This window comes from Denticeps clupeoides, chromosome 16 (genome assembly GCF_900700375.1).
Source record: "Denticeps clupeoides chromosome 16, fDenClu1.1, whole genome shotgun sequence".
Lineage (NCBI taxonomy): Eukaryota > Metazoa > Chordata > Actinopteri > Clupeiformes > Denticipitidae > Denticeps > Denticeps clupeoides.
Genome location: NC_041722.1, coordinates 20,563,070 through 20,590,999, shown reverse-complemented (window position 1 = coordinate 20,590,999; position 27,930 = coordinate 20,563,070). Strand labels below are relative to the sequence as shown.

Sequence of the window (27,930 nt, the reverse complement as noted above, 5' to 3'; positions counted from 1 at the left end):
ACTGTCCCCTCCACCACTCAGCAATATATATATGTCATATTTTATTCTTATTTAAAATGTGATTACTTAGTGATATAAATTTTTTGGAAAAGAATAATAATCCACTCACACGATCTGTTTGTCGTCCCTTTGAGAAGATTCTCTCAGCTGTACCTTTGGTGTTCTGTGCTGGAGGGTGAGCAGCTCTTGACTGTGGAAATGTAAATGATGCGTACAGCATGCATGGGGATAATGAGATGACGGCATCCATCTTTATTAATAATGTCTGGTGAACGCAGTAAACTGGCAGTGATTAAACTATTAATAACACTTAATTATACTTTCATTTGTTACATGTTATTATAGTGACCATTTCTTTTAAAACTGTATACATTTCTTTTCATTATGACAGATGTATGTAAAACAGATCCGTGAACATCTGCCATGCAAATGGTTACTGACCAGATGGTTTTGGTAGAGAAACTGGTGAACTGGTCACATGTGGCCTTCATGGCCACTGCACACAGAAACACGGGAAAAACAAGGCTGCTGGGAATCTCCAGTGTCTACAATGGTTTTGTTGTTTCTATCCATGTAGAACTTAATATTACAATAAAATAGTGCATCAAGAATCAGAGATTGCCCTAGATCATCATGGTCCAAATCATGGTTGCTATGGTAACTAGGTCTTACAATGTTTTAAACAGAAAACATCTGGCAAAGTAAGAAATGCAATGTCATATTTTTGGAGGTCCCAAGAAACTCTAAAACGGTAACATTTCAATGTGATCTGGCCTGCAGCTCTCCGCGCTTTTGTGCCTTGACAGGTCTTGTATGGACAAGGTTTAAGACAGTCCAGGAAGACCTTCAAATCAATATCTTAAAATCTGTCCGAAAAGCCAACTGACATAGTAAAAATTGAGCGAATTCAGTGATGATGGACTAGGGGGCAGCAGAGGAGCAGGTTTTCAGCTTTCCAACACGCTGGAGATAAAGGAGAGGGTGAGTGAGACCGGTGACAGCCATGAGGAAGAAAATCGCCGATTCGCCAAGTTGAATCATGGACATCATCTGTGCAATTGTCATCACGACTCCGAGAGGCAAATACGACACAGACATGGACAACAGCGAGAACAGAATGACCTTGAAAGCTTTGATCTTGGCCTGATTGGCTCCGTCCCGGTCCTTGCTCCTGTCTCCTGGCGCAGGCCGTTTCAGAGCCCTGAGGATGGCCTGGCAGCAGAACAGCTTCACCAGGAACAGCGTCAAACACAACGTGCTCCATATGTACAGAATGAAAGCCGCGTTGAACGACAGAATGAGACCGCAGCTGAGGATGACCAGCCAGGTCGCGGCCGAGCCCGCCGCCCGGTAGCGGAGAGGCCTGAGCCGCAGGAAGAGAAGCGGGTGGATCACGGCCAGGTAGCGCTCCACACAGATATAGCACAGGAACAGCGGGCGGCCGGCGATCAGGAAGCCGGAGAAGAAGCTGGACGCCTGGCCGAGGCGCAGAGCAGCGAATATCTCCAGAGGGATCATCACGCTTCCGACGCTGAGGATAATGTCGGAAACAGCCAGATTGAGGGTGAAGACCTCAGAGGCGACCCCGCCCACGTCTCTGGTGATGAGCAATATTGTCCAGCAGCTTAGTGGCAAAATACAGAAGACATTGATGAAGACCCCAGTATTAAACAGAACCACGGCTTCCCAGTAGCCGTTAGTAAAGTTGCCGTTCATCTCTACAGCTTGCAGGTCAGCCAGAGTGTGTTCCTGAAGGCAGGGTATATGAGCAAAAGATGGTTAAACAACACCGTTCATTCAAAATGACAAAAAAGCACACAGACAGATGAGTCTAGATCTCCAGGGTTGGGTCTGTGATGGAGGTCTGTTCCTTGTGATCATTAGAAGAATTATGTGATTTATTGTCACCTTAGCTGAAGGAACCAAATGATTCTTAGTGCTTGTAGCAGTCGTGCAGTTGAAAAAAAATGAATGTACAGAGAACAGAAGGACTAAAGGTCTATCTTTCCGAAGATATATGATATTCAAGCTCATCATGAAAATAGGAAACAGGCAAATGGGGAAAATATATATATATATATATTTTAAAGGGCTTCACATGAATCATCTCCACAACCACCATTCCGTTTTCCATTCTCAGCCCAAAATAATCTGACGTGAGAGAAATACCTTATAGACCACGCTCTGACACCTCCAAGCTCGAACACACCTCATACACGGGTATTTATAGTCGGCGGCGTGTCATAAAAACCCCTGCCATGCAAATACGAATGCAAACGCCACTGGAATCCGGGGGGACGGCGGTTTCATGTCTTCGTTGTTATTTTTCATCAAGATCCCTAAAATAAAAATGAAAGCGTTTTCTGAACATGATTTATCGACGTGTCAGGGCAGAAGCGCAGCAACGCCGATGAAACAGCGATGTTCACGAAACGAGTGGACTTGATCGTGCAAAGGAGCAGGTGAGTATCACACTTTTGATCTATGAGTCAGTATATATGGGCTGGTAGTTGCCTAATGGGTAAGACCCTCGCCTAAGAACCAGAAGACCCAGGCTCAAATCCCACTTACTACCATCGTGTCCCTGAGCAGGACACTGAGTCGTTTCGTGGTAAGAACTCAGTGACTGAGTGAGTATTCCAGATTGGCGCTGATTAAATTGAATGGGAATCACCTGTCACTGTCTTCCTGTTTCCATCCTGTGATGTCAGAGCAGAGAGACACATTGCATTACGTTTGTTGTGCCTCAAGGGTCAGTACGTGGATGAATGCTACATCCATCGTGGACCTCTAGTGGGCACCTGGTCTGCAGGTTTGGTTAAAAATCTGATCAATCATTTCGAAGCCATAAACAATAATTAAGTGACAGGTTTGCATGCCTTACATTTGAAGAGGTTGCATCATCTCTGTACAGTGTTTTTATGGGCTTCATTTTCATGAAGATGGGGGGAAGTGAAGAACGTAAAGAAGTGTGGAAAGATGTGAATTTGTAGCCCTTCCTCACGTTTAGGCTCCTGTGGTTTGAGCCACGAGTGACGTCAGAGGGGGTTTTAAATGGCGCGTGACTGATGGAGCGGAGGAGGAGAGGAGCAGACAGGAGTCCGTCTACATCCTGGAACATCCAGCACCTCCCAAACTGAGCAGGTGAGAACATGTACCTTGACCATGCGTCGTCGCCGTTTCATATCCACTAAAATATCTATTCAAAGCTGAAAAGCACAGTTAAATAGTTATGGTTGTCGTTACCCTGAACCCTTACCTTTCATTTCTTCTTTGAATGACACTAGAATTTAAATGAGAGTTTCAGAGCTGAAGCTTGTTCTGTGTGTACATCCACTTTCATTGTCAGAATTCATCAGTATGAGCAGTTTATCTTCATGCATGCCACACATCAGCTTTTGGGATGAACTTTATCAAAGAGATGGTATCCATCTGCACCATCATAATTAATATATGGTTAAGGAATCCTTTGCTGTGGGTGATGGTCACCGGTCATTACTGGAGATGCGTGGTCCTGTGGTCACGTCCAGTTGGAAGTCGAGTTGTCCACATAGTTTATCAGGTCACTGTAAATAATAAAATTATGAAAATAGTATAGAAAACTGAACTGAAATCTGTTTGTATGAAATGCCTGTAAAGGTTTAATATTCCAGACTGGAGCCAGACTCTGAATTATGGAGGATGTTTTGTTTTCTCTGACGAAAGAGCTTGGATGCATTTTAGTGGTCTGAGCTGGAGGTGAACAATACAGAGATTCAGGTCACCCTGTTAACAGACCAGAGGAGCCATTAGGGTCCAGAGCCCGGGGCCACGGAGAGGAGTGAAGATCTGAAGAGCAGCAGATATCGTACACACACACACAAACACACCTCTACCTCCTATAGTCCAGTCACTTTAATACAAATACACTGAGGTATATACACTCAATTAAAACCGTAAGAGTTTCATTAGATTTTCTGAGGTCTGTGTGAGACATTCGTATATTTCAGTACGTGTACTGAAATACTTTGATAAACTTTGTGGTCCATCGTGGTGGCCCCGCTGTTTTCTTTGGGGAATTATGGGATTTGTTTTCTCCTTGTTTTTGTGCGGGAGACCAGGACCAACCTGAGAAGTGCTCTGTGCTCCAGGGTTGACCTGCTCCTCAGATGAGTGGAGAGCCCATCTTTGTGTTTGCTTGCAGGAGCAGAATTACGAGAGCTGCAGCCACACGAGTGCTTCATTAGTGCCAGTGAGCTGCTCTCGAAAGAGTAATGGACTGAGGACCGGGGGGGTGAGTTCCAGGGAACGTGGGCCCATCGCTGGACGCCTGTCTCTGGTTTGGTGTGTGTTTCTGGGTTTGTTAATGAAAAATGTGAGGATGCTGAGGAAAGTGAGAAGTTTTGGGTGGTAGTCGGGTTGTAGTATCCTAGTGGGTAACACCCTCGCCTATGAACCAGAAGACCCGGGTTCAAACCCCACTTTCTACCATTGTGTCCCTGAGCAAGACACTTAACCCCGAGTGTCTCCAGGGGGAGACCCTGTAACTACTGATTGTAAGTCACTCTGGATAAGGGCGTCTGATAAATGCCGTAAGTGAGTGTAAGTGTTCTCTACGTTCCTGAGGGAAGAGAACAGATGAAAATTTTGTTGTTGAGAACAGAAAGTTTCCATTTGCTGCTTTGTTGCACTTTAATGCTTCTGTCATGCTGAACGCGGCGATTGACCACATGGTGGCAACTGAAGTGTGGAAACGGACTGAAAAATCTATTTCTGTCTGCAGTGAAGCCCCCAGACGTACAGATCAACAGTCTGCTCTGCGTGGCTTGGTGGAGTAAAACGTGATGAAGGTCCCGTCCCCACACACTGCTCCCCTGTCATGGTGCCCACTGTCACCTAGGGTGATGGTTTAATACAGAGGACACATTTCACTGTGTGAAGCAAACCTGAGTTCCTCGTGTCACGTGAGTCGTGGCCTCTTTTCCCCACATCCACTCTGTTGAAATGGCACTTTACTTTTTACTGGCTAACCAGTTAATTTTTTGCATTAATTTTAAGGTTTTTTTGAATACGTGCAGCTCATTCTGTTACATTCGGTCGTTAGAACCGTAGCGTGAACCTAGTGTGGAACTGCCAGTGGAGTTGCTGGTCCACCAATTAGGATCCGGTGCTGAAGACACGTTGATGTTAAATTAGTGGAAGTTCTTGGAGCTGAAAGGATCTGTAAGTGTCTGTTGGTCATCTGGGTGAAAGGTCAGGACTTTGCTGGTGTCTGCTCTCCATAAATTAATCTTTTTTTGCGGTGGGGATGTTGTGGTGCCGCGTTTGAAGAATGCAGAGTTGAAGTGCTGCTATGCGATTTTCCCGAGGATTAGAAGAACCGTTGTGATCCCTGCTTCAGATGGAACATCACGCAGGGACCAATTGGAGTGGTGGCCAAGTGGTTAAGGAAGCGGCCCCGTAATCAGGGGCCCCGGTTCGAATCCTGATCAGCAAAGGTGCCACTGAGGTCCCCTTGATGGTCCCGCAGGCACCTGTAATGGTGCCCACTCCTCACCAAGGGTGACGGTTAAACACAGAGGACACGTTTCACTGTGTCACCGTGTGCTGTGCTGCAGTGTATCACAATGACAACCACTTCACTTTCACTAGAGGCTGGGCCCGCGTGAAGTAAATCTTGAATTAGATCTTCCCGAGCCTGATCATACACCACCTCGACCACTCGACCAGAAACCATCTCAGGGTCATATCTGCCACTCTGTGTTCCTGTAGTCGGGGAATCCTGAAATGAGCCTTGCTTTACATGTGAAACCTTCTGTGTGTGTGTAGGTGGTATGGAGACCCTGTTCCTGGGCGTGCTTCTCCTCTCCAGCTCTGTGGCCCTGAACCCCGAAGACCCGAATGTGTGCAGCCACTGGGAAAGGTGAGTTCATGGACAAGTTCACACAATAGTGAGACTAATTCTAAATTTCATGACAGGTGCAGATTTTTAACAAAAATATTTTATAAGATGTTTATCTGTAAAATGACTACATTGAAATGGTTATTTAGCTAAATCTTAAAACTTTGTAATGTTCATGTCGCGATCCGGTCCGATACTCATTGTTTCATTGTTGTCATGTGAAATGTTCCCTAATCGTTTTCACCTGTGTCAAACGTATAAAGCTGCCCTGTTCGTTTCTGTTCGCTGTCGGGTCTTTAACGTTATGTCCCGTGTTCACCAATTAATGTCCTGTGATTCACCATTAAACCCCGGTTTCGTGATGTCAGGTGATAGCGTCCTTCATTCCTCGTCTCCTCGTCACTCTTCGTACTCCTCTCCGTGCACCCGCATGGACGTGACAGTTCATGTCCAATGTTCATTGTTCATTAGATGGATTCGGACATTTAGAATTTCCATAGAAAAGGCTGGCATGAGCGAATGAAAATGCTTTCTTTAAAAAGCATATTTCAGATTGTTCCCCATCCAGGGGTCTCACCCCAACATCATAAATGCAGACATGGGCCTGCAGGTCCGGCGGGACGCGGCTGTGAAGGAGTATGTTTGGTGAACAGAGCGAACTGCCACTTCGTCTGCAGGTGGACGTCGATGTCTCGGCGTGAGAGAGGAACTTCTCCGATTGATCAGAGCGCTGGCCGGGCGACGATCAATAAGAACGAGCGCCTCCGTCTCCCCGATAACGACGTTCCTCTCCTCAGATGCGGATTTCTTTATCCGTCTGGAGGGACCCAGCAGGCGCACGTTAGAAGTTCGGTCCGTCTTCTAACTGGACTTTCTGTCCCTCGCAGCTACGCGGTGACGGTGCAGGAGTCCTACGCTCACCCGTTCAACCAGATTTACTACAGCAGATGCACCGACATCCTCAACTGGTTCAAATGTACCAAACACCGGTGGGTAACGCACACTCACACACACACAACACACACTCACACACACACGCACTCATGCTCACACACAAACACACACACACTCACAAACACATGCCACATTCACAAACACTCACACACGCACGCACACACAACACACACTCACACACACACAAACACACACACTCACAAACACACTCACAAACACACGCCGCATTCACAAACACTCACACACTCACGCACGCACACACTCACACACGCACACACTCAAAAACACACGCCGCATTCACAAACACTCACACACACTCACACCTTCACACACACTCACGCACACACACACTCACAAACACACTCACAAACACACGCCGCATTCACAAACACTCACACACTCACGCACGCACACACTCACACACGCACACACTCAAAAACACACGCCGCATTCACAAACACTCACACACACTCACACCTTCACACACACTCACGCACATACGCACTCACAAACACACACAAACACACACTCACGCACACACACTCACAAACACACACTCACAAACACACGAACGCATTCACAAACACACTCAAAAACACACTCACAAACACACGCCACATTCACAAACACTCACACACTCACGCACGCACACACTCACACACGCCGCATTCACAAACACTCACACACGCACGCACACACTCACACACGCACACACTCAAAAACACACGCCGCATTCACAAACACTCACACACACTCACACCTTCACACACACTCACGCACATACGCACTCACAAACACACACAAACACACACTCACGCACGCACTCACAAACACACACTCACAAACACACGCACGCATTCACAAACACACTCAAAAACACACTCACAAACACACGCAACATTCACAAACACTCACGCACGCACACACTCACACACGCCGCATTCACAAACACTCACACACTCACACACACACTCACAAACACACGCCGCATTCACAAACACTCACACTTACACACGCACGCACTAACTCACAAACACACGCCGCATTCACAAACACACGCATGCATTCACAAACACACACTCACAAACACACGCCGCATTCACAAACACACGCCGCATTCACAAACACTCACACACACTCACACCTTCACACACACTCACGCACATACGCACTCACAAACACACACAAACACACACTCACGCACGCACTCACAAACACACACTCACAAACACACGCACGCATTCACAAACACACTCAAAAACACACTCACAAACACACGCCACATTCACAAACACTCACACACTCACGCACGCACACACTCACACACGCCGCATTCACAAACACTCACACACTCACACACTCACAAACACACGCCGCATTCACAAACACTCACACTTACACACGCACGCACTAACTCACAAACACACGCCGCATTCACAAACACTCACACACACACTCACACACACGCCTTCACACACACTCACGCACGCACTCACAAACACACACTCACGCATGCACTCACAAACACACGCACGCATTCACAAACACTCACACACACACTCACACACACGCACGCATTCACAAACACACACACACACAAACACACTAACAAACACACACACACTCACTCACACATGCACACGCTCACAAACACACACTCACACACAAACACACATTCACAAACACACACACACGCATTCACAAACACTCCCACACACACAAACACACTTTCAGCCACAAACACACTCATGCATACACACACACACACACACTCACAGACCAGAAATGTTTGGTCTGTTTGTATCTGGTCACTCTAGTGTGCGTGTGTGTCCATCACAGGATCAGTTATAAGACGGCGTACCGGCGCGGTGTGAGGACCATGTATCGCCGTCGTTCCCAGTGTTGCCCTGGTTACTATGAGACAGGAGACCTGTGTGTGCGTAAGTCCACAGGATTCACTACAATTTTACAGTTTTTTACAGACGCTAGGACGCATTTCTCAACACTTTTGCAAAACTCTTCACACAATTCTCCTAACTGACATTCAGCTTGGCAAAGCAGTTCATTTCACATTCAAAATGCACTACAACTACCAAAACACTTTATTCAGGTCTCAAATAAACTCATTCTTCCAGAACACTAGCAGAGGTTGACAGCCGACAAACACACTTTGTCACCCACAAAACAATGACCTAAAAAACACTAACAACATGTAGCATTACACAGTGTTTTCTTGTGTAAAACATGGACACATCTCTGTTTATAATTGCAATATATGTTACTGGAATGAATCAGACATGATGCAGAATTTATCAGTATTTGTTTATTCATTTTTATTTTTTGTAATTCCAAAATACAAGAATTTGTATACACACCATCCACTGATACAGATACAATAGTAATGCTAATCTACTCGGTCTTCTCCATTTGGCCACAGGTTCTCATCCCCATCACATATGTCATCAATACGCCTAGGAAAGAAGTAGCTGTGATCTCATCTGAGACTACAGCTCTTGATCTTCCTCTTATTCTTCTTCCACCGCGCATACGTATTCCTCGCCCCCTCCCAGCCACTCTTCTTCCTCTTTCAGCCACTTCTCCATTTCTGGCTGGGTCCATATTTACATCAAAAAAACATATTCAGCAGTCGTCTCTTTTTGTAATGAAATTGAAAGCGTAACACCTGTGTAGATGTTCATCTACGATGAGAATCGGCTGTGGCTGGTTAAACTGCATTTTTAGATTTAAAATATGTTTCAAAACAATATTGCTGATGAATTTTGCGGTCTTATTCAGTTTTGCATTATGTTATTGTTTTGAACATAAGTTTAACAGTTTTGAGAACAGTATGTAAGCGTGTGCAAAATGTCCTGTACGTACAAAGATTTTTTGGCAGTTGTTGTGTCTGTGTGAGAAAAGAATTCATGAAATTTGAGAGATGTAGTCATTGAATGCATTTTGTGCCAAAACAATTACAATTTATCCCCAGTTTAGCCCAAATGGACTTATTTTGTGCTCACTGTGTGAAGAGTCTTGAGAAATGTGTCCTAGTGTCTGTAAAAAACTGTAATACTGATCATGATCAGTATGTTGTTTTATGGATTTCTGTGATGATACTGATGATGAATTACAGTGTTGTTATCTGCTCCCCCAGCGCTGTGTACGGTGGAGTGTGTGCATGGACGCTGCGTGTCTCCTGACACGTGTCAGTGTGAGCCGGGCTGGGGAGGACTGGACTGTTCAAGTGGTGAGTACACACACGTGTGTGTGTTTGTGTGTATGAAAGATGGAGTTTACTGTTTATCAGACTTTATTACTTCATTTACAGAAGGTTGAGTGAAAGTGAGTTAAGATGCATTTGGAGAAAACACACTAAACACACACACACACAGACGGGTTGATGGGTCACATGTTGATCTGACCGCTGTCTCCACTCATCCTTTTCATTCAGCCCATGGTGCTGAGATGATTGGGTGAAGAATGAGCCTGTAGCAGGTGAATGGAGGAGCGGATCTGCTGATTCATTTGCGCTCGACTCTGATCTGAGACTCTGGTTGTCTCTCTCTCTTGCTTTCTCTCTCTCTTTGACCTCTCGTTGGGGAATAGATCATGTACGATCTCCTAAACAGAACAAAAAAATGCTACTGATCACTGCACAGCTTTATATCAGCATTTATGATGGTGAATTTGACATAATATTTGTACAAAATGTCAACTGCAAAACAATGTCAGCTTGGCTTTACGTGTAGGTGGTTAGTGCAGAAGCATGTGCAGGTTGTGGAAATAAAAATAATATACATTTATCTTTTAAATAAATGGAACATTTAAAATGGGATTTAGTGCTTAAATGTGCTGTTTTAAAGTGAAATGTTCCAGCACTGTGACGCCCAGCGGGTGCTGAAGCACAGCGGGTGCAGAGTCCTGATCACTCCAAGCTGTCCCCTATTCAGCACGGACTCATTTAAAACGAGCATGCAGCACCCAGTAGGTGCTGCAACATTAATGTGGACTGCATGTTACCTTTTTTTACTGTTCGGGTCAGTTACTGACTTCGCGTCACACGCCTACAGGTTACTTTCCGTTTACTTTCTGCCCGTCGAGCCGTGTGTTCATATTAAATATCGGTCACTGAAAAGATGTCAAATTTCTGTGCCTCCTTCCCATTCCCACCCTGACAAGCACCTCGTGCTAACATCAGTAAAGTGTGCAATATTCGATATTAACTGATTAAATCACAGATCTGCTAATTGCATTAAACTGTAATAATCTGTCCTCTGTATTTAACCATCACCTTTGGTGAGCAGTGGGCACCATGACAGGTGCCCGGGGAGCAGTGTGTGGGGACGGTACCTTCATCAAGGGGACCTCAGTGGAACCTTGGCGGATCGGGATTCGATTACGGTTCCATTTCCTTACCCGCTATCAGATGTGCTGAACAGCACATGTGGGAAATGAGGGAGCCGCATACACAGCAGTGGACCTGAAAATTGTCATTCTGCAGTCCTTTTACATCTAAAGACATTTAATAGGATTGTGTTCAGGCAGAATCTCACACCATTTTTACATCAAATCCGGATCAATCCCAGCTCCACTGAACCTCATCAGAGGGACAGAAATAATGACATTTATTCATGGGAATGGGAAATCAATGGCGGGTGAATTAGCCTCTGCATCCATCTGTTTTCTTGTGTCTCAGGAGGTCTTCTCTCAGTGTCCCGTACTTTCTCCTCATCTTCTGCTGAGCTGTCATGGGTAGCCCCTTCTAAATATCTGAAAAGTTAAAGGTTACAAAAGTTATAAAACTGCTGCATGATGAAGAGCGGAAGGGGAGCTCAAATTTACATGAGAATCCAGATTTCCACTTCAAATCAGTTGTGGATCTGTGGATATTTGCATTTGGATGTGGAATATATGAAGTTTGACAGGTTTCAGATTGTTGTAAAGATTTTTAGTGTCATTTGTTCTGTTCCTGCTTTATAAAGAGAAATTATTGTTCATGATGTGGCCTCTGCTGGTGTAGAAGGGAACTTCACTTTAACAAGCAAGCCAGAAAGACATTTTTCATAAGTTGCATCCTTAAACCACGAAACAAAATCTTCTTCTCTCCCTTTTATAAAACATGCTTATTGATCAGGCTGCAAAAGATCACAGGGTTACTCATTTAGGCATTAGGGCAGGGTGCCTCATACAGACAGTGTGGGGCGGGGTACCTCGTATGGACAAAGTTGGGCAGGGTTACTCATAAAGACATGTGGGGGCGGGGCTACTCATATATACATTTACATTTAAGGCAAGGCGAGCAGTACTGGAGGCTCGGAGTATACGAGGTGCAGTGCGAGGTGTAATAAGGGCTGTGAGGTAGGATGGTGCTACCCCATGTTTGGCTTTGTAGGCCAGCATCAGTATTTTGAACCTGATGCATGCAGCTACTGGGAGCCAGTGGAGGGAACGTAGCAGAGGGGTGGTGTGGAGAACTTGGGAAGGTTGAAGATCAGTTGTGTTGCTGCAGGTTGCGGGCTGTTGTAGAAGGAGAAAGCTATGAGTTGTCCAGGTAAATAGCAAGATCCTGATGTGGTGAAGAATCTGCTGGAATGAATATTAGTTCAGTTTTGGTGGGATTGAGTTGGAGGTGATGGGCTGACATCCAAGATGAGATGTCGGTTAGACATGCAGAGATTTTGGAAGCAGCATGTAGATCAGAGGGAGGAAAGCCTCTTAAGGATTGACAAGAGAGTCTTGTGGTTAACGGTGTCAAATGCTGCAGAGAGGTCGAGGAGAATAAGTACAGATCTGGCCGCATATAGCTTCTCAGAAACAGCCAGAAGGGCCGTCTCAGTAGAATGAGCTGTTCTTAAGCCAGACTTGTTAGGATCCAGGAGGTTCTGTGATAGAAGTGATAGCTGATTGTAGACACAGCGCTCAAGGATTTTAGAAAGAAATGAGAGGAGAGAAACTGGTCTGTAAATGTTGACATCTGTAGAATCAGCTGTGAGTTTCTTTAGGATTGGAAGAACCCTGGCTGTTTTAAATGCAGATGGTACATGGCCGGATGTGATTGAGCTGTTTATGATATAAGAAATGAAAGGGATGAGGTCAGGAGAGATGGTTTGGAGCATTGTGGAAGGGATTGGATCTAGTGGACCTGGTGGTTGGATCTGGTGGTTGGATTGCCTGTAGATATAATCTGAATGATTTCATCTGATTTGATCTTAGAAAACTGATTTAGGGCAGTTGTTGAATCTACCCTGGAGGGTAGAGTAGGATTTGTGGTGGAGAATGTCTTACAGATTTGTTCAACCTTCCCTGTGAAGAAGTTGGCAAAATCATCAGCAGTTAGGGAATCATCAGCAGGCAGGGAGAGTCGGAGGGTTGAGTAGAGAACTCATATAGGCAGTGAGGGGTGGGGTTATTCATAAAGACATGTGGGCGGAGCTTCTCATTGATTTACTGTAACAGAATATATGTTCAGAATCAAAGTGTTGTCTCCATTGGAAGTAACTGATATGGGCAGTGTGACATTTGTATAATCTATTTAAGTTGCTTGCTCAATGTTCATGAAAGTGCAAAAGCCCCCACACCCCAGACAGGACATGTCACTTTGTACTCCCAGTACCTTGCTGTGTAAGGTGTTGTAAATTCCAATTTGTGAAGCATGATTTTACGTTTTTCATACTGGGCTTTCTGTACATATTAGGGCGTTGCTTGCGGAAGGTAATAAACCATCATGGTACAAAAGATGGTGTTGAGCCTCTAAGTGAAAGTGAAGTGACTGTCATTGTGAAACACTGCAGCACAGCACACAGTGACACAGTGAAACGTGTCCTCTGCATTTAACCAGTGTGTGGGGACGGTACCTTCATCAAGGGGACCTCAGGAGTACCTTGGCGGACCGGGATTTGCACTGGAAACCTTCTGATCACGAGGCCACTTCCTTAACCACTAGGCCACCACTGCCTCTAATTAAAGTCCACGCTAGAAGTCCCATTACAAAGGAAACACACAGATGATGTATTCATGGATATTTATTAAACATTTTGAGTTACTGAAATCCAAGCTCAGTAGCTTCAGTAAAGCTCGGAGCTGCGTTTCGAAAGAGCATTACAAGTTATGAAGTACAAGCTGTTCAAGTATCAAAAATCAACAAATATGGCCGAGATGAGGTCAGTTAGTTGGTTTTGATGCTGCTTGTGATGTTGGGGAGATGTGGTGATGAGCAAGCAGCACTAGTGTCTTGTAAACTCTAGTTCCTACAACGTGTTGCTTTATATCACTGTTTCTGCGCAGTAGGGTCAGGTACTGATGCAGCTCTTCAGCTTGCCCACCCGCTGGAGATAAAGCACTGGCTGCGTAAAACTGGTTGCGATTGTAATGATGACGACAGTTTCTTCTGCGAACAGCTCCTGAGGCAGGGCCAGGTCGTGATCGATGATTGATAGAACTAGGAGAGGGCTGAAGGTTATTAAAACGGAGATCAGGATGATTGAAATTATCTGGAAGGCCTTCATCTTGGCCTGGTTGGCTCCCTGTCTGTCCTTGTGTCCATCTCCAGGTCCTGGCTGTTTTAGAGCCTTGAGGATGGCCAGACAGCAGAAGAGCTTCACCAGAAATATGAGGATGTTTAGCGATAGCCAAAAGTTAAACAGGACATGAGAGGACATGAAGACCATGTTGACACAACAGATGAAGACAGCCGCCCAGACCAACACAGCACACACCAGCTTGTACCTCAGAGGCTTGAACTTCAGGAAAGTGACTGGGCGGAGCACGGCGAGGTAGCTCTCCACACAGATACAGCAGAGGAACAGTGGCCGAGCAGCTACAATGATCCCTGAGAGGAAGGCTATGGTGGAGCTGAGCTGCTCAGGGAAGAGCCAGTAGAAGATCGGGGTCAACAGGGAGCTGAGGACTTTGATAATCTCTGACACGGCCAGGTTGAGGGTGAAGAACTCTAAGACGAAGCCACCATCTGTCCTAGTGATCAGGTAGATGATGTAACTGTTCAGCGGTAAAACCAGAAGCACGTTGACCATCACACCTGCAGTGGCCACCGAAGCAGCCAAAGTGTAGAAGAGCGAAAAGCCGGTCTGGAGCGGAATGGAGAAGTTCCCTTCGGAGATGTTCATGTCTGCTGACATTTCAAAAGGAGAACAGGACACGCTGACATGTATTTGAATGGAAATTTTATCTCAATGACTTGAACATACAAGAACATGAACGACTAACTGATTATCTTGTTCATATGTTTACATTTCACCCAGAAAATGGAAGGTGATGTGAGAGCTGTCAGTCATCTATAATGGCTCCTCCCCTTTAAAAAATGTATTTATCAGAGCTGCCCTGCATTCCTGCATTGGGTAAATTTTTCATGAAGCCCCACCACCCCCTTTAAAAAACTGAAACTGCATATGTCATTTTTAGAACGCAAATGACACATTAGAAATGGGACAAAACCAGTATAAACAAATTAACTACTTCATATCTAAAATAGAGATTTTATAGTTACTAACTCTATACAGAACTCTTCTGTTTTTTTTTAAGTAAAATGAGGTTCGTACTTAGCCAGAGATGGACGTAAGGATGGCTGGAGGTTGGTCTGTAATCTTCTCTCAAAAATGTCTTCTTCTGAGACCAACTGTTCTCTGTCATGCGTGTTTGATGAATGCGCAGATGATTATGTGTGTGTATTGTTTGGTATGACGGTGTAAGCAGCATATCGAGGCAGATGAGCACATGCAAATGTTGAGTGGCGGGTGGCATCAGGTTGTCCCGGGTCGGACTAAACCAGGAGCTTTTTATTGCCTGCAGATATCAGGGCGTGTGTTCCAGCATGCAGTTGACCACCAACCCCCCAAATGCAGGGAGCCTAACTGGTGCTTTATTTCACTTTATTGGAAATCAGATATAAAATGTTAGTCTTATTGTGGACATGTAATCACAGACATGATAGAGAATGGAGCAATGTATTATTTAATATTCATTTTAAATTAAAGAAGCAGTTTGTCCCATGATATGAAAATGTGACTGTGTGAGATTATTTAACATTAATACAAGTTCCCCTAGCCTGTCTATGACGCTTTGGTAATTCTGCTTCACCATTCAGAGAGCGGCAGCTCAGACGGTCGGATCTGGAATTTGTCCCCTTATGACATCATAAGGGGAAAGGTTACCTCCCATTTCTCATGCTTTTTCCTCCCAGAGAATTTCCCCTAAAACAGTATCTCCATCGACCATCATGGCTTCCAAACGTGTGGAGCATTGCAGTTGCTCGGTGATTGGATGTAAAAATTAACACAAATGTATTTTTTTTTTTTGTTCTCTGAAGAACCAGCGGGTTCATTTTATTTTTTCTGGAAAAACGTTGACACGACTTCCTATCTGCGTCAAACATTGTGGTTGGTGGATGGTGCTGATGATGTAATTTCTCTGAATGCCCGTTCAACTTCTATAGGCCGCTCTCCTTCTCGTCCTGCCTCTCTCCTCCTCATTAGCATTTAAAGCTACAGACACCGAAATGATGTGTTCTGGGAAATCTCATTCTGGGACTGGATCAAAGTGCCAGTAATTCTGCACCAAGACTGAATTTTGGAAAAAGACGCCAGAAACAGATACAAAAAAGACTAAAAAAAAATAATGTCATGGGACCTTTAAGGAAGATTGTAAAATTACTGCTCTTTGTTTGCCGAGTATGAAGTAAGGTTTCTCCGGTGTGGAAGTCTGGGCAGCTTCCCCACCCGCTGCAGGAAGAGGACTGGTTGGGTGAAGCCAGTTAGCACCATTAAGGAGAAGATGAAGGAGCCACTGCGCCGCAGCTCGGATGGATTTAAGTAATTTTGAATCATGAAGACAGCCACCAGCGGTGAGTAGGTCAACAGCTCACCCACCAGGATGATGGAGATGATCCTGAAGGCCCTCAGCTTGGCCTGATTGGCTCCCTCCCTCTCCTGTGCTCCTCTACCAGGCCCCAGCTGCTTCAGAGCCCTGAGTAGTGCCAGGCAGCAGTAGAGCTTGATGAGGAACAGCGGCAGGTCCACCGTGGCCCAGATGTGCCACATGGAGGGGTTCAGCCAGACCGCACTTGTGCACGGGCAGAGGATGATCATCCATGCCACGACGGAGAAGACCAGGCGATAGCGCAGAGGCCGCAACCTCAGGAAGATGAGCGGGTGGAGCACGGCCAGGTAGCGCTCCACACAGATGCAGGACAGGAAGAGCGGGCGAGCGCTGGCGAGGAAGCTCATCAGAAACGTGGACACGTTGAGGAGGGAATTCTCAAAAGCAAACCACTTCAGGATGATAAGCGGTGAGGTGATGCAGGACAGAATCTCGCACAGCGTCAGGTTGAGAGTAAAGATCTCTGCCACGACCCCGCTTCCAGTTCCAGTGATGATCAAGTGCATCACGTAGGAGTTCATGGGCAATCCAACCATAAGGTTGATGGTGATGGCGATGGCAGGGGACAACCGCAGCAGGTCCCTGAGCTCTGTTGACACATTACCATTCATACTCTGGAAGAAAAGATGGTTCTTTAGATTGTGGAGGAAGAACTTCACAAAGCTACTTCTGAAATCAGAACTTCAGCATATGCACTAAATGTACACGTTTTAGTTTCTTTAGTAAATTATAATGTACAGCGCAGTGGATCTGGAACTGAGTACTAGGCTCATTGGAAGTTTACACGGTGCAGTTATGAACATTGTTCAATTGTTGACGGTCAAACGCACAGCAAGTTAGGACATCATCTGCACGTTCATATTAAGAATAATAACTACACTGCTGTTAAACATTAACAGTAATCTACCGTCACTGATACGTGTACCACAGTTTGAGAACAATGTTTGCACTGCGGTGTGGGTAAAATGAAGTTCCAATTCAATAATTCTAAAACAGCCACTTATTCCAGAAAACCATGCATTTGCAGCAGCAGTAACAAGGTGTTAACACTGGTGTATCTCCACCATCTAAATAGAAACATCTAGAAACATTATATATATAAATATAGACCCTCAATAATAGCTCAGTGTTGTTGTATAAATGTGAAGCTTTTTATCATGTTTTATTTCTGCTGCTGTGGTTTGTTGAGTGAAATCCTATCCGTCTGATTATAAGTGTTCATGTACTAAAGATCATCTACTTAGCCAGAGCAGCCAGGTGGAGGAAACCAGGTCTGTTTCTTTTCTCTCCTGCTGGGTTCTGAACACACACCTGTGTGAAAGTGTGTCGGTCAGGGTGTTCACTAACGGCCGCCTCTTTTGATTGGCTGGTGAGTAGAAGCACATCTTAGGCAAATGGTCTCTGATGGGACTTTGTAGCTTGATGACTAGGAATGAATACTGGGGTGTTGAGGATGGGAAATCCAGATTTCGTAAATTTTTATTCTCTCAGCAAATGAAATAATTGTAATAATTATGGTTTATATTTAAGCATTTAATGTGCCCAAGCAGCTGAAAATTCTTATTCTTAAATTCTTTACATTTTATTTACTGGTGTCAGTGACTGAAAGTCCTGCAGAAGGCTGGACCTCCCCCTCGATGTGACAGGACAGTCCAAGTCCAGGATAGTCCATCAAATAAGACAACATTTGCAAAGCAAATAATACAAATGTCCAATATACATATTTAATGTATAAAATATAAAAAATAGTATGCAAAAGTGCATGGTATGTAAATAGGTTATACAACCAGCAGTAGGACATTCAGATCTATTGCAGCTCGGCTATGAGCATTTAGGATATTGCATTTAATTACAAATCATAATCCACTGTTGATGAATGCTTACCTCAAAAGCTGAAAGCTTTTTTTTCTTTATCTAATGGGAATCTTACACATGCATTCATCTAAAATAGCCCATTCATTTACGTACAAAATTCTAAAGAAAGAAATAGATCATTACAGTCTGCATAGATTTTAAAAATAGTTTTTAATCTTTAGGCCATATTTGCTGTTTGCAAAGCATTTGAATGTGCAGAGTGCATAATGAAATTACACAGGGCAGCTACGATAAGTAACTACTCTGGAGTGAGTCGAGTTTATTCATTTGCATGCTAGAGCGATATGGGACTGTGGTTAGAGAACTCTGAAAAACTATGACACTGATAAGGTGCAGCTTTCATTATGATCCTTATTAAACATCATTTTTGAGGATTTAAAGCCCCTATGTTTGACACGTCCATGCGGGCATGACGCGGCGGGTGCACGGAGAGCAGGTCGAAGAGTGACAAGGAACGAAGAATGAAGGACGCTTTCACCTGACATCCCGAAACAGGGGTTTTAATGGTGAATCACAGGACAGGGGAGACATCCGAGACATTGACATTAGTGAACACGGAACATAACGTTAAAGACCTGACAGCGGACAGAAACGAACAGGGCAGCTTTATACAATTAACACAGGTGAAAACGATTAGGGAACATTACACAGGACAACAATGATCCCGGACCGGAGTAACCCCAATTTCGGACCGGATCATGACAATGTTTAGACTGCTGTTATTTTAACATTATCAGTGAGACGATCCCCAGACGGTGAAGGTTGAGATGTTGAAGCATCAGGTACTGGTGCAGCACTTCAGTTTACCAGCCCGGTGGAGGAAAAGTAGCGGCTGCGTGAAACTGGCTGCAATTGCTATGACAACAACACTTTCTTCTCCAAACAGCTGCTGAGAAAAATCCAGATTTTTTTGGATGGTTGACAGAACTAGAAGAGGAATGTATGTGACCAGGAGAGAAATTAGGATGATTGAAATGATCTGGAAGGCCTTCATTTTGGCCTGATTGGCTACCTGTCTGTCCCTGTGTCCCTCTCCGGGTCCTGGCCGTTTCAGTGCCTTGAGAATGGCCATAGAGCAGAAGAGCTTCACCAGAAACATGAAGAGCTTTAACAGCAACCAGAAGTAAAACATCCTGACATATGACAATGTGTAGAAACTTCCAGTGCGACAGCCAATCAGAGCCACCCAGGCCACGGTGGCAAACGCCAGCTTGTATCGCAGTGGCCGGAGCTTCAGGAAGGTGACCGGGTGGAGCACAGCCAGGTAGCGCTCCAAACAGATGGAGCAGAGGAACAGCGGCCGAGCCTCAATAGTGATCCCTGAGAAGAAGACGATGGCGCTGTAGATCTGTCCAGCGAACATCCAGTAGAAGAACGGCGTCAGCAAGGAAGTAAGGCTGTTGAAAATTTCGGCCACGGCCAGGTTGAGGGTGAAGAACTCTGAGATACAACCACCGGCTGTCCTCCAGATCAGGTAGATGATGTAGCTGTTCAGCGGTAAAACCAGAACCGTGTTGACCATCACGCCTGCAGTGGCCACTGAAGCCGCCAGAGTGTAGAAGACAGAAGAGCTGGCATGGAGCGGGATGGAGAAGTTCCCCACAGAGCAGTTCATATGCAGCATTCTAGCAAAACAAGACCAGACATGGTGACCCCTGTTTGACCTTACAAGATCATCACACTACATCATTAGAATTTAATTTGACATGCTTTTATGCAACAAGATTTGGTTAAAAGATTTATGTTTTGATGGGGGTGAATTAAGATTGTGGAACAATAAAGAGAGGTTAAATTATTGATATATTAACTTACTCTCAGTAAATAAAAATATGCTTTGAGATGTACAGCTTTCCCTATCATTGAACAAAATAATGGTTTGTAATTTGTATGTTATAATGAACAATGTGCAATAATGGTAATGCGAATCTAAATAATCAGTGTAGATATTAAAATTAAGATCATCTACTTAGCCAGTCCAGGTCTGTTTCTTTTCTCTTCTGCTGAGTTCTGAATGCAGTGTGTAAGTGAACATGCTTGTTAATAGACGCCTATTTCATTGGCTGGTGCCTGACTGACAGAACTTTTCATTTTGACTGGTAGGAATAGGTAGAAATAGTTGCGATGGAAAATACCTCACACATATGACGGACAGAATGATATAAAATTGCATTTGCGTTAATTATTGTAATTATTGAGTAATTATTGGTTATTCTTACTTTGCTGTGAACTTTGTAATCAAGTTGCTGATAGGAGAGAATAATAGAAAAAGGCCTGTATATTTTATGTCACCCCCTTATGGTCTCCAAAAGGTATTGTCTCTAAAAATGAATTGATAAAATGCAGTGCCAATCAGTAAACAAAGTAATATTTTATGAAATCCGTGTGTTGCTAAAAAAAAAGCTCACCTTCAGGTTATCGCTTGAAATCAGATACTATTTGCAACCCAAATAAAACAAATGTCCAATATAAATATTTCATGTATACAAATTAAAAATAGCATGCAAAAATGCTCAATAGGTAAATAGGCTATCCAGCAGAGAGACATGCACCACCTGTATCCCTTCTGCAGTTCTGCTCTGAGCATTTAGATATACCAAATTAATCACAAATTCAAATTCAGTTTGAATGAATGCACATACAACATGGCTTATAAGCGTTTTTTTTTTACATTTTCTCAACGTGGACTTACATGCATAATTGTATGCATGTTATCCCATGGGAATGTGTCGTACTTTAGGATTATTTGTGTTAATCAAGAATATTTTAAATTTTACAAAAAAATAGATCATTTCTAAACAAAGATTGTTTGTACTTCATTTAAACCGGAAATCTGACAGAATAAATCACTGAACAATCATTTATTACAGTTTATTACAATAATTACTTGCTGCATGCTACATGATTACTGAGGTTAGAAAAATGAGGACATTGGAAAAAACTACAGTTGACCACGATAGAGGGATGATGGGTTGAGGCTTAAGTTTGCACAAATATATACTCTTTAGTCTTTGTTTTATTGTTAGCATTGAGATGATCACTTCTACCAGGTTCGGGACCATATGAATGGTTTGCATCTGAAGTGGTAGTCCAAGATTTACCAAGGTGTTCTTCTTCTTGTTCTTTCCCTTGATCGTGACGTTTGTACCTCAGATACTCAGCTACTTTTAGGTACTAGCATCGCCTTACATCCCGGTCGAAGGGTGCTGTATGCACCTCAGTTTCTCCGTCCGATAGAGGTAGTGCAGCGGTTGCGTGAAACTGGTTGCGATTGAGATCATGACGTTAATTTCTTCTCCAAACAGTTGCTGAGACAAGGGCAAGTCTTTATGGATGACTATTAGAACCGGGAGAGGGCTGTAGGTTATTAAAACGGAGATCAGGATGATTGAAATGATCTGGAAGGCCCTCATCTTGGCCTGATTGGCTTCTTGTCTCGCCTTGTTTTGGTCTCCGGGTCCTGGGCGTTTCAGAGCCTTGAGGATGGACAGACAACACAAGAGCTTCACCAGAAACATGAGGAGGCTGAAAATCAACCAATAGTAATACATCATGACAAAAGACAATGTGTAGAAAGTCAAGATGCGGCAACTGATCACAGCCGTCCAGGCCACTGCTGCGAACAGCAGCTTGTAGCGCAGCGGGCGGAGCTTCATGAAGGTGACAGGGTGAAGTACGGCTAGGTAGCGCTCCACGCAAATACAACACAGGAACATCGGCCGAGTGGCTATAATGATCCCTGAGAAAAGGGCCAAAGGACCATAGAGCTCTTCGTAGAAGAAAAAGTAGAAGAATAGTGTCAGCAGGGAGGTGAAGCTGTTGAGCATTTCGGCCACGGCCAGGTTGAGGGTGAAGAACTCTGAGACAACACCACCGTTTGACCTCGTGATCAGGTAGATGATGTAACTATTCAGCGGTAAAACCAGAAGAATGTTGATCGCCACGCCTGCAGTGGCCACCGAAGCAGCCAGAGTGTAGAAGAGCAGAGAAGAGCTGGAGTAGAGTGGAGCAGAGAAGTTCACTCCAGAGGAGTTCATGTCCAGCTTTACAAAATGTTCCATTCTACCGAAACAAAGAAGAACAGGACACGTTGACCCCCGCATGACCAGAGAACTTGAATAGAATAGAATATGAATGAAAATTTGAATATCAATAATGTGGAGAATGAGCGAGATGTGAATTGTTGAACGTGAAACCACAAAGCAGAGTGAATAAGAACAGCAGCGTCCCTGACGGTTTCCTTCTGAGTATCCCTTCTGAATAACTGACCCTGCCCTGCCTGCCACTGCCCAGTTCTCTCGCTGAACTGCCAGCATGTCTGCAAATGCGCCACCCGGTACCAGCCCTGACAATTTGGTTTATGTCAATAGTTTTGGTGCAGTTAAATATAATTCAGAAGGTACCTTTCTGGTGAAACAAAAACCTCCACATGAGCATGTAAGAGACATCTGTATTGTGCTTTCACAACGATTACATCCCACAGATCTAATCTCTTCATTCGCAAATCAAACTTCTTACATTTTCATGAACGATAGTGCAGTCTTTAGGACAAAAATAATACATCTGTTTCAGGCATGTACCGTTATGTTTGTAGTGCTTGACATAAAATTATGACAGCTTTTGTTTTACACTTCTTTCAGTGAAACTCAAAATAATATTACAGTAAAAATATATAAGTAAATAACACTGAATAGAGGATCGATATTCAGCTCACCTTGGTCAATTTCCTGGGTCATGTTACACCGCCGTTAAACCAGGTCTGTTTCTTTTCTCCGCTGCTGGGTTCTGAATACACGTCTGTGAGTAGGTGCGTGTGTTCACTAATGAGCGCCTCTTTTGATTGGCTGGTGGGTAGAAGTATCAGGCTGCAGACTGGAAGTTGTGGATCTGACCTGATCCACAAAGGGCTTTCATTGGCGCTTCTTAAATGAGTGACCAATCAGGGGACTGAGTTCTGTGTTTGATCCGCTGACCAGGACAGCGCCTGCAATGAGTCAACATTTGCAAACCAATGAAATAAATGTCCAGTAGAAATATTTCCTGTACAAAAAGCTAGCATGCAAAAACACAGCGATTGAATTAATGATCTGAATCCTAGCTCATGGTCCCACGTCCCATTTACATATTGGTCACAACATAAATTCATTTTCTTGACATAAAAAAAATCACTATACCTATTAATTTAATCGATCAAAACCAGGATTTGCCACATTTAATTTGGCCTCATATTAATTATAATTCATTATAGATGCAAATACATTAGTGTGAAAAAGTATTTGCCCTCTTCCTGGTTTCTTATTTTTTTCATACTTAATATTTCAGATCATACAAATTTAAATATTAACCAAAGGCAACAGAAATAAACACAAAATGCATTTTTGAAGCATGTCGTGCCACGTGGGTGAGAGAGGGAAGTGGCGCAAACGCTCGACATTTGAAAAGGATTTTTAAAAATGAAAAGAAAGGGTGCGAGGGTCACCTGAAACAACAACAACAACATTTATTTCTTATATAGCCCAAAATCACATACAGTACGTCTCAATGGGCTTTGACAGGCCCTACAGTTGACACCCCCCACACTTGACCCTTCTGCACACAAGGAAAAACTCCACACAAAAAAAACTCTAGGAGAGAGAAAAAAGAAAGGAAGAAACGTTGGGGAGGAGTGATACAGAGAGGGACCCCCTTCCAGGGTAGAGTGAGCCTGCAAACGGTGTCAGTGCAGGGTTGGATATGATATAATAATAAGTCCTACGGTTGTAGGGTTGGAGAAGTCCAGGATGTATTAAGTGTCATGGTCTAGATAAGGTGTCCGTAATGATGTTACTGGTCCATTTGAAGATCCCTGGAGCTGTAGTTGTAATGGTGGTGGTGGCTGTGGTGACCCTCTGGTTTGTTTCATGTTTTGTCCTTGTAAAGCAGTTGTCAGGAACCAGGATTTATTTGCTGGTCTGATCACTGGGGTCTGCCAGTAGTCTGGGCGCCAGATTCCGTGTCTCGGAGAAAAACAAACAGAAGCAGCGGCAGACGGTTGGACTGTACGACCGATACTGAAATATGTGGTATATTGGTGCTACAGTGGCCCGGTACCCTAACTAGGACAGCCTAACTGGTGAATTTAACTTTGTCTGTGTCTAACAGGGGGACTCTGTGATAAACTGGACTTTATAATTGACACCGCATCAAAATCAAGTGAAATGAGGGTCTAGGACTTTAGCAAAAAGCCAGAGAAAACAGATAGGTTTTGAGATTGGATTTAAACACTGAGACTGTGTCTGAATCCCGGACACTGACAGGCAAGCTGTTCCACAACTAGGAGAAGGATCTGCTCCCAGCTGTGACCTTCTGCACCTTTGGTATCAGTAGTGACCCCGCACCCATTGATCGAAGGGGGCGTGGCGGTTCGTAAGGAACCAAAAGTTCACTCAGGTACCTTGGGGCGAGACCATTTAGAGCTTTATAGGTTAAAAGTAGGATTTTGTAGTCAATCCTAAATTTGATGGGTAACTAGCTGGAGTTTACTCATGCACCTACTAGAGCATCCAGACAGTAATGCATTGCAGTAATCTAACCTTGATGTAATAAATGCATGGACCAACTTTTCTGCATCATGCATTGAAATTATATTTCTTATTTTCGCAATATTTCTAAGGTGAAAGAATGCTATTCTAGTGACATTATCTACGTGCGAACTGAATGAGAGACCTGCATCAATGATGACACCTAGATCCTTCACTTCAATACTCGGTGAGATAGAAAGGCTATCCAGGGTTATTGTGTAGTCAGCCAGTTTATGCCTGGCTGCTTGAGGCCCGATTACAAGCGCTTCTGTCTTGTCAGGGTTTAACAGGAAAGCCATGAATGTCACAGAGGGATGTCACAGAGTTAAACTTATAAAGGACACCAAACGAGTGGAACTTGGGATGATTAGAACCCTTGCGTGCAGGTTATGTGCAGAACCTGGCTGGCCCAGGACATCGCAAAGTGAAGGATTTAATTACAACACAATAATTGCGGCAAAGGAAGGTCGGTAATGCATCTCTTTATTTAGGTTATTAATACAGGGGACGACATCCTACATTTACATTTACATTTACAGCATTTATCAGACGCCCTTATCCAGAGCGACTTACAATCAGTAGTTACAGGGACAGTCCCCCTGGAGACACTCAGGGTTAAGTGTCTTGCTCAGGGACACAATGGTAGTAAGTGGGATTCGAACCCGGGTCTTCTGGTTCATAGGCGAGTGTGTTACCCACTGGGCTACTACCACCAGTGGGTAACACACTCAGGATACTACCATATCCTGAACAATTGCACTGTCACAACTTGCATTATTAAGTAGGACAATGATAATAGTTACATAGTTTGTAAAATGAATGGAAAGTCAAGATGTATTTATTTGATAGATTACTATGACTACTGAATATTACCACCACGGACACGTTTACTCATCCGGCATGAAACCTTTTCAGTGACGGTTGTGCGGACAGCCAGACTGGTCATAATTTGGTCGTAGATGAAAGACCTCCATGGACATGCTTGCTCAGCAGTATCTGGAGTGACCAGCAGTGAGGCGGGGCAGTTTCCCCGCCCGGTGCAGATAGAGCAGAGGTGAAATTAAACCCATGGCCAACATGATAAAGAATATCACAATAGGTAATAACTGGTTTTCACATGAGGACAAATATGCCTTCGTTGCTGCATAAAGGACAAGTGGCATGTAGGTCAGCAGTTCGCTCAACAGAATCACGGAGATGATCTTAAAGGCCTTCATCTTGGCCTGATTGGCGCCGTCTCGTTCCTTCCCTCCGTCTCCGGGTCTGGGCCGCTTCAGAGCCCGGAGGACGGCCAGGCAGCAGTACAGCTTCACCAGAAACAGCGTCAGAGCCAGAGGAACCCAGATGAGGAAGTCGAAGGCGATCAAGCTGGACGTGGCTACACAGGAGCTGATGGTCAACGTCCAGGCCACAGCAGCCACTGCCAACCTGTACCTCAGAGGGCGGAGCTTCAGGAAGGTAAGGGGGTGGAGGACGGCCAGGTAGCTCTCCACACACATGCAGCACTGGAACAGAGGTCGGCCGGCGCTCAGAAACGCTGCAAAAAATCCACCAGCGTCGCCCAGAATTACAGAGGACATGGTGTTGTACATTAGGAACAGAATGGAGCTGATGCAAAAAAAGATCTCGCAGATGGCCAGGCTGAGGTGGAAGATCTCTGCATTGAGCGCACTGCTTGGCCCTGCAGCGATGATCCAGATGACGTAGCTGTTGACTGGAAGGTTGACCAGGAGGTTGAAGACGTCGATGCCTGTTGATAATACCTGAAGGGTTTGTTCGTAGGTGGTGTTGTAGTTACAGTCATCGTTCATCTCTACAGCAGATGGTTTTCTGGAGAGACACATAAAATCATAATCATTTTAAGCTATAAATATTTTTCTTCACACCTGGGGAAAGATGTTTGCTTCACTCTATAAGGTGTAGCTCATGGTGCATGTTCAGTAACATCTAATACACATGCCAGCGTTATCGTGTTTAAGCATTTGGCCCCTCCACACATATTTTATAAAAATCCTTGCATTAAATGGATATAATGTTCACAAAGTCATGACTGAGAGCCACTGGATTGGAGAGCTCATCTCACCATCAGTCTCAGAATATACAACCAAACCATACAACCAAACAGCAATCATTTCATTATGAAGCTACATGTTCATGTATGTTTAGTAAATTTTTCATTTCTTGCCGAGTGAAATCATTCCCTCTGATTAGCAGTGTGCATGTTGAAGTTAAGATCATCTACTTAGCCAGTGCAGCCAGGTGGAGGAAACCAGGTCTCTGCGGCTGAGTTCTGAACACACACCTGTGTGAAAGTATGTAGGCGAGTGTGTTTACTAATGGCCGCCTCGTATGATTGGCTGGTGGGTAGAAGCGCCTGATAGGCAAATGCTCCATGACTTTTTTGATGGGTTAGTATGTATCTCACACACCAGGCTGTGGGTTGGACATAAGGGATGTCTGACATGATCCACAAAGGGCTTTCATTGGTACTTCATAATTGGGAGAGCATGAAAAATGCAAAGATACAATCCGTGTAAATTTATTTTGTCAACTTTGAAATGTCACTATAACTATTTGTTTATATGACCAAAAGAGGATTTGGCCCCATATTAACTTCACTATGCAGTCTTCAGACATCTGGGAATCTTGTGAATAAAATGCAATGTCAAGATGACATGGAGATTAGCGATGTGGCCTCAGACCTCCAAGGATGTGAGTTTGAATCAGACCTTTTGTGTGCAGACTTTGTACGCTCTCCCCGAGTTGCGAGGG

General features: G+C 44.3%; 1 protein-coding gene across 5 annotated transcripts in view; it reads left to right on the top strand.

Moving 5' to 3' along the window:
* The first annotated feature begins 2,151 nt into the window (after positions 1-2,151).
* The window catches only part of LOC114765751 (multiple epidermal growth factor-like domains protein 11), a 64,707-nt gene continuing 38,928 nt past the window's right edge, over positions 2,152-27,930 (top strand). For 4 of the 5 annotated variants that reach the window (XM_028956163.1, XM_028956162.1, XM_028956161.1 and 1 more), the window contains exons 1-6: positions 2,152-2,462; positions 3,011-3,144; positions 5,809-5,902; positions 6,769-6,870; positions 8,675-8,775; positions 9,990-10,082. In XM_028956163.1, the coding sequence (XP_028811996.1) occupies positions 5,814-5,902; positions 6,769-6,870; positions 8,675-8,775; positions 9,990-10,082 (385 nt within the window). In that variant the 5' untranslated portion in view covers positions 2,152-2,462; positions 3,011-3,144; positions 5,809-5,813. Of the gene's footprint in view, positions 2,463-3,010; positions 3,145-4,817; positions 4,944-5,808; positions 5,903-6,768; positions 6,871-8,674; positions 8,776-9,989; positions 10,083-27,930 lie in introns of those variants that run through there. The other variant, XM_028956160.1, reaches the window with a different exon arrangement.